The sequence below is a fragment of the Dermacentor silvarum genome, chromosome 9 (genome assembly GCF_013339745.2).
Source record: "Dermacentor silvarum isolate Dsil-2018 chromosome 9, BIME_Dsil_1.4, whole genome shotgun sequence".
NCBI classification, from domain to species: Eukaryota; Metazoa; Arthropoda; class Arachnida; order Ixodida; family Ixodidae; genus Dermacentor; species Dermacentor silvarum.
The window spans coordinates 126,715,847-126,730,774 of record NC_051162.1 but is presented as its reverse complement, the minus strand read 5'-3'; the positions used below and the strand labels follow the sequence as shown (position 1 = coordinate 126,730,774).

Sequence of the window (14,928 nt, the reverse complement as noted above, 5' to 3'; positions counted from 1 at the left end):
AGACGACTAAATGCGGTACTTGTATGGTAGGTCGTTCAAACAAACTACCGATTCCCGACGCAGGCAGGAGCTCAGCTTGGTCTCTCACCGACGCCGGGATAGCGATCGTCTATTCCGTAGTGAGATCACGCGGAGAACGGAGCGACAGTGAATCTTCCGCACGGATGCCGCACGCTTCCTGAAAAAGCCGGCGAGAGAAAGCATGCCTTGCGTCTTCATCGCCGATGCAGCCCCAGGAGCGCTGTCGGCTAAAGCTAGAGATACGAACGAGAAGTTCTGCGTCGTCTTAGCCGCTTAGCGGAGTCGTGTGTGTGTGTCACGGACATTCTTTACGCCGACGATTGGCTCGTTGAAATGGATTGTTGCCTTCCGTTTGCGTCGATGGGTATCGTTTTCGCTAAACTTATGGCGGTCTCGTGGACACGCTGCACTTCTTTTTGGTTTATTTACTGCCGAAATTCTCTTTTCGCTTTTGGAGAAAGTCTGAAATGCTCAGCGGAGATGCAAGCACGGAGAGATGAGGTACAAACAGCGCGATGTAAGCTACAAATAATTCTTTTTCTCCGGATTTCCTCCGACAGAAGGAATGTGGTCATCTGAATTGGTGAGATGCGTCTTTCTGCGGAAACTTGTAGCTTCGCACGAAGAAATAAATATTGGTGTCTGAAAACGGTTCCGGGATACATGTGGTTGCGACTCGAATTCACAAATCATATGTCCACGTTACATATGGAGCGCGACACTCATAATGAAATGATTTGCATCCCCAAATTATTTTAATTATTCACAGCGCCAAGTAATGGACGTTGGTGTAATACTGAACTTCTCTGGAGCCTAAGACTAAGAGCGTGTCGAGAACCGAGGGGTCGCAGCGGAGCGCCAGAACAAGAGGACCAGCTTAGCAGGCTTTCAGAACGGACTAGCGCGTGCCGTCTTGCGCCGCTGGCACGCGCCGCCCAACTTTATTTTAACACGAAAGTGTTTTATGCCGGGGTCCACCAAGACTTCACTGACGTATTTCCGTCACGGAAATACGTCACACGAACATACACGAACATAATACAAAGAAAGAAACCAGAAGAAAAAGTTCCACAAACATGCAAAATTTGGAAATCGAACCCACGACCTCTCGGTCCGCGACGATAGATCGCCGAGCGTTTAACCCATTGCGCCACAAACGCATTTGCAGAGAGCTACACAGACGCGCCTTATATATCTAACACTCCTCCGTGTACCCGCGCTCTTGCTCGGGGCGGTGCCGCCGCCTACGAGCAGAAATAATCTGAAAATAAAGGGGAAGCGGAATGCAGCATTAATGAAACACAGAGCACTGTGGGGCCACAATAAGTATGAGGTGGTGCGTGGAATCTGGAAAGGAGTAATGGTGCCAGCGCTAACATTCGCAAATGCCATTATATGCTTAAAATCGGATATATTGGCGGGTTTGGAAGTTAACCAAAGATCAGTAGGCCGGTTGGCTTTGGGAGCACACGGTAATACGACAAATGAGGCAGTGCATGGAGACATGGGTTGGGCCTCTTTTGAAGTCAGAGAAGCACAAAGCAAAATTAGTTTTGAAGAAAGGCTCAGGAACATGGATGAAAATAAATGGGCGGCTAAAGTGCACAAGTATCTCTACATGAAAAGCGTGGACACAGAATGGAGGAAGAGGTCAAGGAAGTTGGCAACCAAGTACAGGATAATCGAAACTGTAAATAGACAACCAGGGGTCATCAGAAAGAAAGTGAGAGAAATAGAGACCGTGAATTGGATGCAAAGAATGGAAACGAAAAGGACAATGGAGATTTACAAGAATGAGAAGAAAGAAATTAGAAGGGAAAATCTGTACGATAACACAAAGGGCAGTGCCTTGCTATTTGAGGCTCGAGCCGGTTGCCTAAGGACGAAAACATATCGGAACAAATATTCGGAATTAGATGAGACATGTGTATGCTGCAGTAAAGATCCAGAGACCACTCAGCACATCCTAATGGAATGCGACGGGATCCACCCAGCGAGAACCGTAGGTAACGTGCAACTCCCAGAAGCGCTTGGGTTTAAAGTGGAAGGAAACATAAACAGATCAGCCGTAGAGATCAGCAAGAGACGATTAGAGTACTGGTGGAAAAAAAGTAGGGAAAAGATGGATGCGACCTGATCTCTTAAAATCATAGGCAGCGGTACAAGGTAAATTTTTGAAAAAGAAAAATAATGATAGGTATACAAAAATGCAAGATAAAGAACATGTATAGTATACCTGATTAAATCAAGCAGGCTAGGTGACTATTTGTCGCCGCCCCGTTTCAAAGGGGATGCCAATAAATCATCATCATCAGAAAAGAGAAGTACTGCATTATGACACTAACGCGCACCGACAGTGAACGCTTCGGTGGTCTCAGCACTACGACGCCTCGATGCCAGCATTCGAAGGGACGCTGGCATCAAGAAGCACTACCAACGCCACCTAGGTGGCGTTCACCGTACTCAGCACAGCGGAGCGTGGCCTCCGCAATTAGCTCTGAAAATGTTTCTGAAGTTGATCGCGGAGGCTGCAATTACGACGCGCTGTACGCGCTGATTTGACTCGGTGACGATTCAGTTAGGTGCTTTGTCTTGCGCGTTGTATTAGTGTGTCAGTTACGTGCTTCGTCTTTCGCGTTGTGCTAGCGTGTGCAGCGTAGTGCAGCTTCCATATGCACGACGGTTGCTCATGGTCATCGACGTTGGTAGTCGTGATGGAGGAGACGTGCCACCAGGCGTCAGCGTGGGTGCATCAACGCCTAAGGGCGCTTTAGCCACAAAACACCAATAGACATTATATATCAATGTGCAATAAACATTACACTACTTCTGTGAAGACACGTTTCACTTTCGTGTTCTATACCGATTCCTATATAAGAGGGATCAACCACATTTTTTTCTCGTCTGTCGCAGCCGGCCCCAAGGCGCCGGCCGAGAACGCTGACTTTAGCGTTCGCGCTTAGCAGCGTCGGTGGGCGCTACAAGGCCCCCCGCCTAGACGGAACGGCGAAATGGACTCGTCGACGAGGCAGAGATGAGGCTGTCTTGGTGTCGAGCATATCGACGGGTGCGCCAGCGACATCCGCGGGGAGCTCCTTGGGAGGCGTTTCGACGTAGGCTGGTTTGAGGCGGTCCAGCGAAACGACTTCTTCGCGGCCATTCAATAGAATGGTGGCGGACTTCTGGGTCTTGTGGAGGACACGGTATGGTCCGTCGTAGGAGGGTGTAAGAGGAGCCTTGATAGCGTCTCGTCGGAGGAAGACGTGGGACGAGGACTCAAGGTCCGGGTGGACAAAGATGCTGTGGTCCGATGACCGAGGTGGTACGGGGCGTAGGTGCTGAATGCAGTCCTGTAGGCGTTGGAGGTACTGTAGCGGCTGGGGCGAGGGGGCCGAAGAAACGAACAAGTCTCCAGGAAGCCGCAGGGGGTGCACCGTAGACGAGTTCGGCCGCTGAACAGCCAAGGTCGCGACGAAGGACGGCACGTAGGCCGAGAAGCACCATAGGAAGGTGGTCGACCCAGTGCTCTCGATCCAGGCGCGCAGTGAGTGCAGCCTTGAGCTGGCGATGGAGCCGCTCAACCATGCCGTTGGCACAGGGATGATATGCAGTGGTACGGCAGTGCTTAGTGCCAAGCAGGCGGTTGAGTGAAGTGAAAAGTGTGCAGTCAAATTGCCGGCCGCGATCAGTTGTCACGATGCTGGGGCAGCCGAAGCGGGAAACCCACGCTGAAACGAAGGCTTTGGCGACCGTTTCTGCAGTGATGTCCGGAATGGGCACGGCTTCGGGCCAACGGGTGAAGCGGTCGATCATTGTCAGAATGTAGCGACAGCCGTGAGAGTGAGGAAGTGGTCCCACCAAATCAAGATGGACGTGGTCAAAACGGCAGCCAGGGGGCAAGAACGACTGTGTGGGAGTCTTCGTGTGGCGGGTCACTTTGGCGGTCTGGCATGCGAGGCATGAGCGGGCCCACTGGCGAACATCGGTGTTGATGCTTGGCCAGACATACCGCTGTGTAACGAGGCGCTGCGTGGCTCGGACGCTGGGATGGCAGATGTCATGAAGTGATTGGAACACCGCACGACGGAAGGCAGTCGGAATGAAGGGGCGAGGTGTAGCCGCTGACATGTCGCACCAGAGGGAGCCAGGCACAAACGGGTGAGGAACGAGTTGTAGACGGAGGGAACGGGGATGGTCACGCAGCGCTTGCAGCTCGGGGTCTTCCATCTGCGCACGAGCTAGACCCTCCCAATCCACAGTCGATGTAGAAGTGCCGAGGGAGGTGATGCGTGAAAGTGCGTCAGCTGCCTCGTTGTCGGTGCCTTTGATGTGCCGGATATCCGTGGTGAACTCCGATATATAGGCCAGTTGACGAACTTCACGTGCGACGTACTTGGAAGAGTTTGTACGGAAGACATACACCAGAGGCTTATGATCAGTTAGAATATAGAATGGCTGGCCCTCCAAGAAGTGCCGAAAGTGCTGGATGGTGGAGTAGATGGCGAGCAGCTCGCGGCCAAAAACGCTGTAGCGAGTCTCGGCAGGTTGGAGCTTCCGAGAGAAGAAACCCAGTGGGCGCCACTCGGAGTTGATTTTCTGCTGGAGAACAGCGCCAATGGCCACACTGGAAGCATCCACCATGATGCGGGTTGGCACGTTAGTTCTCGGGTGTACGAGAAGTACCGCATCGGCAACGGCTTGTTTAGCAGCCCTGAAAGCAGCGTCAGCTTCGGGAGACCAGGAAATCGCAGATGAGGAGCCCTTGGTCGTGCGAAGAAGGTTAGTCAGTGGGTGTAGAAGCTCAGCGCAGTGCGGAATGAAACGTCGGGAGAAATTCACTAGGCCGAGAAACTCACGCAGCTGGCGTAGGGTAGTGGGTGCTGGGAAGTCTTTCACGGCCTGGACGTGAGAGGGCAACGGACGAATTCCCAGCTCCGAGATGTGGTGGCCCAGAAACTCGAGCTCGGAAGATCCAAATACGCATTTCTGGGGGTTGACAACCAGGCCAAATTGTTGAAGGCGTTGAAAGAGTTCCCGGAGGTGACGCTCATGATCTTGTGGATTGGGACTCGCGACGAGGATGTCGTCGATGTAGGCAAATACAGCCGGGAGGCCGCGCGTTACCTCGGCAATGAATCGTTGGAACGTTTGAGCTGCGTTGCGTAACCCAAAGGGCATGCGCACAAACTCAAACAGGCCGAAGGGTGTAGTAATGGCTGTCTTCGGGATATCGGCCGGCTCAACGGGGATTTGGTGATAGGCCTTGACAAGGTCCACCTTACTAAAGATTTTGCATCCCTCCAAATGGCCTGTAAAATCTTGGATGTGTGGAAGGGGGTAGCTATCGTGGACCGTGTGAGCGTTGAGTGCCCGGTAGTCACCGCACGGACGCCAGTCACCCGGTTCTTTCTTGGGCACCAGATGAAGCGGGGAGGCCCAACTGCTGGACGACGGGCGAATAATACCTAGCTGGAGCATGTGCTCGAATTCCCGTTTAGCAACGTCCAGACGCTCACCGAAGAGGCGGCGCGGACGGGCTGCGACAGGTGGACCACGTGTGACAATGTGGTGGGTGACGCTGTGCTTGGGAGGCTGATTTAAATTGCAGGGCCTTGTCACCTCAGGGAAGTCTTCGAGGATACGAGCATACGGGCATGTTGGGATCAGCGTGCGGATGCCGGTGGGAGCGACAGCCGACAGAACGCCAGGGATCGAGAGGCGCGTCTTGCTGTCAATCAGGCGATGGCGGCGCATGCTGACGTCAAGGTCGAAATGAGTCAGGAAGTCGGAACCGAGGATAGGCTGATGGACGTCGGCTACGATGAAGACCCACCGGAATGTGCGCCGCAGGCCTAGGTCGAGAGTGAGGGACCGCAGACCATACGTGGCGATGGAAGTAGAGTTTGCCGCGCGGAGTGTAGGTCCAGGTGACTTAGAAGCGCGGTCACGCTTGGAGGACGGCAGTACACTGACCTCGGCACCCGTGTCTACAAGGAACCGCAGGCCGGAAATGCGATCCATGACTATGAAAAGGCGGCCGGGTTGTAAGGCGAGGTCACATGCCGCCGTCAGTGATCTCGCGGTGCGTTTCCCGACCATTCGCATGGGGACTTGCACTGACGGGCGCGGTGCTGGAAAGTGCGATGGTACCAGCAGATAGGCGAGCGTCGAGGACTGCGCGAGCGGCGACTGGTCGAGGAAGAAGGACGGCGGCTGGGACATGAGGTGGAGCCGCGCTCGTCATGGGAGGACGTCCGAAGGGCGTCGATGGAAACGGCGAGCTGGTCGATCCGGGACTCTAAGCGGGCCATGGTTGAGGACTGTGGCGTTGAAGAGAGGGCGGCGACTGAAGGAGAAGTCGCGTCGTGGATTCGATCAGCGAGCCGGGCGAGGCGGTCGAGGGATCAAGTCCTCTGTAGTGGCCAAGACAAGGCGGGTGGACTGTGGTAAGCGCTGCAGGAAGAGCTCCCTCAACAGCGCACTGTTCGAGTCGACGTTGCTTGTGCCCAGGAGCTGTCGCATGCTGTTGAGCAGCTGGGAAGGGCGGCGATCTCCAAGGTCCTCGGAGGTAAGCAGCTGCTGGATGCGCGCGCTCTCAGACGCCGTGGTACGTTCTAAAATGCTCTGCTTCAGTTGCTGGTATGGGGCATCACTCAAAGGTGCAGCGATAACGTCCGCCACTTCCTGAGCCACCTCAGGAGACAGGTTGCAAAGCAAGTGGCGAAACCGCGAAGTCTCCGAGGTGATGTTGTGCAGATCGAAGGTGGCTTCGACCTGGGCGAACCAAACCTGCGGGTTGTGGCGCCAGAACGTGGGCAGGCGGAGCTGTAGAGCTGCGACGTCCCGTGGGCGCGAGGTAGCGTCAGGCGGGAGGTTGCCTGAGGGCGGGAGGTTGCTGGGGTCGGTCATCTCTTAGGCCGGAGTCACCACTGTCGAGAACTGAGGGGTCGCCGCGGAGCGCACGACCAAGAGGACCAGCTCAGCAGGCTTTCAGAACGGACTAGCGCGTGCCGTGCTTGCGCCGCTGGCACGCGCCGCCCAACTTTATTTTCCTCGTCTGTCGCAGCCGGCCCCAAGGCGCCGGCCGAGAACGCTGACCTTAGCGTTCGCGCTTAGCAGCGTCGGTGGGCGCTACATATATATATATATATATATATGTGTGTGGTGAACATCCCGCTCCAAAACTTAAGAAACAAGGCAACCCGGTCCAGTGGCTTAGTAGCTATGGTTGATGCGCTGCTAAGCGCGAGGTCACGGGATCAAATACAGGCCGCGGCAGCCACATTTCCATTGGGGCGAAATGCAAGAACGCCTTTGTACCGTGCATCGGGGGCACGTTAAGTATCCCTGGTGATCAAAATTAATCCGGAGTCCCTCACTACGGCGTGTCTGATAATTAAATGGTGGTTTTGGCACGTAAAACCCCAAAATTTAATTCAAGAACTCGAGCTCTCTTTCATGCAGCGTTAGGCAGGGCTGTCTTACATCGGTCGTATTGTTTTTAAGGCGAAAGCATTAAATCTGTTGCAAGGTAATGTGAGGTATAGAAAAAGTGAACGAGCTCACCTCGCGCATCGCGCTCGTGCCACTGCTCGCGCCTTCATTGTCTTCTTCCACAGCTGGTTAAAAAGTAAAGGGGAACTGGAATGCAGCAAAAATGAAACAAAGGCGAGTTTGGGACTACAATAAATATGACGTGGTGCGTGGAGTCTGGAAAGGAGTAATGGGGCCAGCGCGAACGTTTGCAAATGCTATTCTGTGTTAGCGCTCCCATACTGCCTCTCACGCTCAACGCTGGAGGGCGTTGAGGGAAAGGGCAACATCGGCGTTGGGGAGGAGGAGGGAAATGTCAGAGGGGCGCGAGAGGACGTTGAGGGAAAGGGCAACGGCGGCACTGGGGAGGAGGAGGGAAATGTCAGCGTCGGCGCCCGTAGAACGCTCCGGAAACGGCGGCAGCATGCTTGCAGCGCGCTTGCGCGCCTTGCATACGTCGCCGCGTGGGTTCAGAGCTTCATTCCACATCGCTATGGATCCAACTAGGCTTTCGCCTTCGCGTTCTTAAATATTTCTAAGCATCCCCCGCAATTTTTGTTTGTCTCGCTAATTCCCTTCGTCACCTAGTCCAAGTGTACAAATTTGTGTGGACAAAGTCGAAACATGACTTTATTTTTATCTATTCCTACTATAGCAGTGATGTTGGCGTGCTACTGGTAATGTTTTCGATCTTTAAGTCAAAATGGCGTCAGAACTATAAGACCCCTGAGGGCCCTCACTACTGGATCGCCTACAATACGCGCCGAAAGCTCCTCGAACTTATAGTCAGGATACAGGCGCGTGACGTTGTAGAAGGAGGCGACCTTGTCGTGTTCGCTTGACCGACTGTAATCGCAGCACTGTCTGTAGTGCTTGATGATGGCACTTTTGCGGATATGAACGTGTCTAGTAGTTTTTGCGCAGTGGCTCTCGACATGATGGACACACGGATCGCAGACTGTCCTGGAGCGAGCGATGTACTTCGTTCCCATACGACGCAGACTTGCAGAGTGGTAGGTGAACAGTCTCGTCTGGAGGGGCAGATACTCGTGCTGAGCGTATCTCAAGTTTAGGGGGTACTCGGAACAATGGTACCTCATTGGTACCACTAGTGTTCCTATGGAACGCTTGTGTTTACGTTCCATCTTCCAGACTATGGTCGAGATGCTGGAATTCCTGAGCGGAACCATCAGCTCATCTATGTCGACGTGCATGTAGTACTGCATTTTGGACAGCGACCTGAAGATGCAGTCGTACAAAGCCGGCATTTGGCCGTTCGCGTGGACGTCTCTGTCGATGACAGTAGTGTCGACGATGAGCTTGAAGGTGACTAAGGTCAGGTCGACTCCCAAGGACTGCATCCTGGCAAAAAGGAGCTTCAAGTCCGAGGTCATATATAGGTCATAAAAGTAGAAACTTGTTGCCCCCATGGCCCTGTAATTGGCTATGAATTCAACAATCTTCCAGAGGCTAAGGGCGCCGAATAAAGGCCTCACGCATATGGCGCAACACTTCTTTTTGGATTTCCTTGGTGGCCGATGTAACGGGAGCCATCCGAGGGAGCTCGCGGTGGCACCTCGAGCCGCGACTGCCACTCGTACGTCGTCATCCTCGGGAAATGCTTCCCTCGGTGGTGGACACAGGATCAAGGTGTTGTCGAATGTTGGACCAAAATAGGTAAAGACTCGTCGTATGTGGGCTTTGCGTATGACTGTCGCGTTGGGTGTCCGAATGATGCACACCAGAGGTGGGTGTCGGAGGAGCATGCCTACTCTCTTCGGGTCATATTTTCGCACGAGGCTGGTGATGTGGATGGCCCGCTCCATTGTGGTGACGAGGAACGCGGAGAAGACGTGGATGTGGTCAGTGACGGTGTGCCACGACTCATTCTCCGTTCTTAGAGGTCCTTGAGGAGGAAGTCGCAGTGCTTGCGCGAGTCTGTCGTCCCAGAGTTTGAAGTGGAGCTTCGTTGGATCGTCTCGCTTGCTTGGACACGTTGTCCCTGCGAGCAATAAACAGTTTGCAGTGAGCGAATGCGAGTCCCGTCTTGGTCAACGAGCCATCGTTGTATTTGAGGGCTATCGCCTGTGTGACATTATTACGACTAAGTGATTAGTTAATTGTGCATAATCGACTGCTTGTGCAGCAACCAGTTGGCCTTTAAAATGAGGAGTGTTAAAGTAAATGGAGGTCTGTCTTGACCCAACATACCGTTTCTTTGGAAGCGTACGAGTGGTTGGGTAAGAGCACCGTTTCGGAAATTATTCATGTAGGAACGATGTGTGATGACAGACAGCCACTAAAGCATCATCATCATCACCAGCCTATGTTTGTGTCAACGCCCAGGACGAAGGCGTTCATAGTTATCGATCATAGTTATCTGTATGTTACGCTAGCTCATTCCAACATATGCCTGCAAATATTATAATTTAACCACACCAACTAATTCTTGGACGTGCTCGGCAGCGCTCACCTTCCCTTGACACAGATTCTGTAACTTTATAGACCACCGGTTACATTCCCTACGCGTTACATATCTTGCTCAACTCCATTTTTTCCTCTTACCGACCACTGGAATATCGGTTACCCTCGTTTGCTCTCTGTAATCCAGACCGCTGCCTCTTAATATTAGGCCCAACATTTTTCGTTCCGTCGCTTGTTGCGTGGTCCTTACGTCCTTTTCAAGCCTCTTTGTTAACGTAAATGTTTCTGCTCTGTATGTTAGTATCGATACTGGCAGTACACCGTGGACCCGAAATGCACATAGGTTCCAATACATATAACCGAAACATATTTTCGAAAATGTTGTATATAGCAAATGGAACCTGTGTAAGACGAATGTTCTTGAGCGTCAGCTCTTCCCGTGGTCATGCTTGTTGATACGGTTACTGTATATCATTCCTAATACTGTTGAACATTACTCTTACCAAGTAAGCGGTACATATTATCGCCGTTCCACGTAGTTTACACTAAGTATAGCGTACTTGCAAAAAAAAAAGATCACCGATGATTACGATACTCCGTTGTGCGAAATTTGAACGCAGCTCTATTCGTGTTTTCATTTCGCAGTATATTGGCTAGCACAGACAATCAGCCTCTTGCGGCACGTTGCAAACGGAGCAAAGTGTGGCGCGGCTGCCTCGTTTATCTGGAGATCGCGAGAGCCAGCGTGTATTTGGCCAGCGCGTGGGTGACGCGTGGGCGCGATTCATAGAAGCCGCCGCCGACAAAACCCGACAAACCTCCCTCACAACGCGCACTACTCCGGCGCCATCTCGTAGCCGTCGTCGCCGCACTGCGCTTTTCCTCTCACGCTTTCGCCAAACCATCCTCCGCTTTCCGCCTCATGGTTCCGCTGCACCCTCCTCTCCGCTTTCCGCCTCGCGCCTCTTCACTCTCGCCGCTTCTTTCGTCCCCCCCTGCGCGCCGCGTTCGCGCTCATCTTTCGCTGTGCTCGTTAGTTCGGTTACAAGTGACGCCGCCCCGCGCTGCAGGAGCGGGTGCCTAAGACCTGCGCTATAAAATGTTCCCCTTAATGAAACTTACGCCGAACAGGATTGAGAATGTAGTACAGTAGTCAATTGATGACTACGCCTGAGAAATGGCGTTTATTTTTGACTGAACTGTACCCACGAACGCTAAAGCAGCGTTACGAGAGGGACGGGGAGATTTTGATGTATCTATAGCGAGGCGCCGGCTTTCGTAAACCTGAATAAGCAGCAGCGTGAACTACAACATCCAACACTGCTGACTTTCAACATTGAAAGTCAGCTCTGTATGTGTGCTTGGCACACTTTCTTTCGTTACCAAGTGCGGTGCAAGTTGGACGTTCACCTTGAAGCAAGTAGCTGGGCAGTCCGTTCTTGTATTCCTTAGCATGAAAAGGTGTCATTCTTAAATAAACTTGTGTACGTTACAGAAAAAAGCGACCGATTACAATTGCAGTTACCTAAATAGAAACATAATTGATTACCATGACCATTTACTGCGCCATGTAAATAAATGAGCAGTTACTAAAAAGTTATTCTTGCTTTTGCGTTAGTTTACTCGCAACTCGTATTAACGTTGCACATATGCAGTAAATAAAATGATATTTCCTGGCTCTTTCAGTACGTCCTCCGGAGCCCTTCACACATTGTTTATTCTAACTATTAATTGCTTTTCAATATTTTCTTCAGTCATCTTCCCTAATTTTTTATGATGACCTGAGCCGCGGCTTTGATACCCGCTCAATAAGCATTAGAGGGAATGGCGGTGTCGTAAGGTTCAAAACCTTCTGCACGAGATAGTTGTTACTCAATGCCCCGATCCTGGCGCGTATATGTCCTCTGTGAAGCAGAACGGTTGGCCCCGTACAGCAATGAAAAGTGCAGAAAATTTTGCAGATGTGATTTCCTGGCATCAAAGTCGAAGCGGCCATCGCTGTCAACCGTTTTCATCTACCAGAATTGGCCTGATTAAATATGCCCATCCACAAGGCTGCAGCGTGGCATGACAGCGGGAGTTCTAGTATAGTTCTCACTATATTCAAGTACGCAATGCTTGTCCCATGTTGCAGGTTGTCTCACAAATAAGCTAACTGGTTACACGTAATTGTTTACTGAAAAATGTAATTGAATTACAGTGAGCGTTACCAAGTAAACAGTGATCGATAAATTACAAGAATAGCAATTAAGGTTAATTGAATACATTAATTACAGAATCAATTACATGCAATTGGTTACGTACAAGTCTAATATAAAAGAGCTGATGGGGCTTCTCCTACAATAAATTGCGTGACCGCTTCAGTTATACACCAGTTAATGTGTTAAATATCGTTGTGCTTTGTCAGCGTCTTCTTTTCTTTCTCTCTTTCAATTGTTTAGCACTCATTGAGATGTTCCAGCAAAATATCCATCACGATTCCGTTTTCGAAGCTTTCCACGTACAATTCACTTCCTGCCACCAATTCACATGGGAAGTTGTCGGTGCTGATGATTCCGGTGTTGAAGATCTCGACGGTGTCACCGGCCACGTGGTACCGGCCATCTTGTACGTTATAGCCAGCTGAACACCAGCGCCAAGCAGCATGAGTTGTACGAACAGCCGCACTGCATCGTTGGATAATAGAGAGATTGTTGAGCAAGTTTTCGTGACGTCTCTGTACGAAATAACTTTGACAGAATCAGGGACTCCGTAACCGGGGTGGGGGGGACACCTCCCCCCCCCCCCCCCCCAATATTTTTCCAGCGGGGGCAGGGCACCTCCACTTTCCGACCATTTATGCTGGAATTACATTTTTGACAAGAGCTATAGTTAACTTGCCAAACTGGTGATTGTGGGGCCCAATGTTTTCCAGAAGGTTGATGGTCAGCTGGACGTACAACGGTGGCACGATGGCCGGTTAAGAAGCCAGAAATTAAGGCACGCCACTCAACATACCAGTAACCAAACTCTTCAACTACGCAAACAGATGCACCAGAAATCGGCGGAAAACTGACTTACGCACGGAGAGGGAATAACAACACATCAATAGATAAGAAGCATTTCTCTCATGCCACCGCTCTTCCCTACAAAATATTGCACAAGCCAGACAATCACCGGACACTGTATATTTCCGAACTACCTCTTAAGATCCAACAAAAGTAACCACAACTCTTGCAAATGCGGAAAACATGCACGAAAGATCGATGATCAGCTCATAAACTGCTCCCTAACAAGAAAGGAAAGACTACTCCTGACACGTAAATTTCCAAACACCGCAGAATACAAACCTGAAATAATACATACCAAGCCCTTGACAAAGTCGCAAAAAAAAAAAATTCAACCAGATCATTCACCAAGAATACATGTCCCAATCTTGGCTCCAAGACAGCCAGCTTTCGGTAACGCTGCTTGAACGGAAACCTATCAGTAAGGTACAATAGCGTATCCTGAAGGTCAAGTTTTCTTCTTCTGTTGCCTTTCTTTTGTTAAAAGCTCTCTTTTCTGTTTATTTTACATTTCCTCTTGTTTTTTTTTTCAACTCCTGCCTATTAGTTACTTATTAACTGATCTATTTTTATTTCACTAACAATTTAGACACACACATATGCCGGTTTATAGACGAGCTATGAATTGGCTGTATCAACAAAAAATTTTACATATAGGCTTTTAGAGATATCGCGATGGCTTCTGCAGCACAATATTACCTGTACTGGTGGACATCAGAAAACATGTGAATAATGTCAACTATATAGTTAGCCGGTCAACTAATTTCTGATAATATACCTTTTAGCTATTACAGCTAGGTTTCCGGTTGCAATCATAGATTGCTGGCCAGTAGTTAGTAATGTATGTGGTGTATTCAAAACTAATAAGAAAAACTGAAGGAAAATATGTTTACTGGCCGTGGCAATTGCTGTAGCCAGAAGAAAGCTGCGGAACTGAACTTGGATGCCGTTATGAAAATGTTATTGTCTAGAACGGCAGAAGGAACAGCGACGTCCGGCCTCCTTTGACAACCTCTCCTGCCCAACGCCCTCTTTTCATGCCAGCCAAGAACCTAGTCAATCTACGATAATAGCTTCGTACCTAGTGCCTACTTTCTTGTCTACTTGTATCACATTTGTGTAATTTTGTCACTTCACATTTGCTTCACTGCGGGAGCGCATGCAGAAATATTAAAAACAATTTTTCGCAGCTTTCGAACACGTTTTGCCATTTGCGCGGTCTCCGCAGGTTTTTAGTATATGTGAAATTTCCAACCATGTTTCAAGTGTATACACCAATGCAGAATAATCGAGGATATAAATATGTAAATTTTAATACAGCTAAACTGGAGTAAAACTATATGATGCATGTGCTTAAAATATACTAAATATTCAGATAATAAAATGTAACGTCAACAAATAAGAATTGACAAATATTGAGACAATAATATATAATAACCACAACATACAAAGACAACAATACTTGCCCCCCCCCCCCCCTCCCCCCCCCCCTTCCCGAAAACGTTCCGGAGTCCCTGGACAGAATACCGACGCCGATGCGTAGACGTCAGCTGCTGCACTGGTGCTGCCATGTCTTGACGGTTAGTTCAACACCATCACGCATAAATGTCAGTGTAAACAACGTTGATCGAGAACTCTAATTGGCAAGGCGGACGACGTTCCGCTTAGCTGCCGCCGTGAAGGCACCAGCAGTCGTTAACATTTTAGTGGCTCGTTTTTTTTTTACTGCCACGGGCAGCGAGTGACACTTTTGTTTCTTAAGCAGTGACTTCCGGTTGAGCACCGACTTCGGTTTGTGCGAAATTAAAAATCGTTTCTACATACAAAATAAATCATTAAAAATAAAAAAGATGCAAAATCAAAAGTTCTACCTAATATTGCTGAAATATATGACATCAGAGCA

General features: G+C 50.1%; 1 protein-coding gene across 1 annotated transcript; it reads right to left on the bottom strand.

Annotated features, from left to right (window-relative positions):
• Positions 1-8,252: 8,252 nt before the first annotated feature.
• LOC119463886 (uncharacterized) lies at positions 8,253-9,380 on the bottom strand. Its single transcript, XM_037724707.1, has one exon. It carries the CDS (start codon positions 9,378-9,380, stop codon positions 8,253-8,255), a length of 1,128 nt encoding a protein of 375 aa, XP_037580635.1.
• Between the last annotated feature and the right edge of the window lie 5,548 nt (positions 9,381-14,928).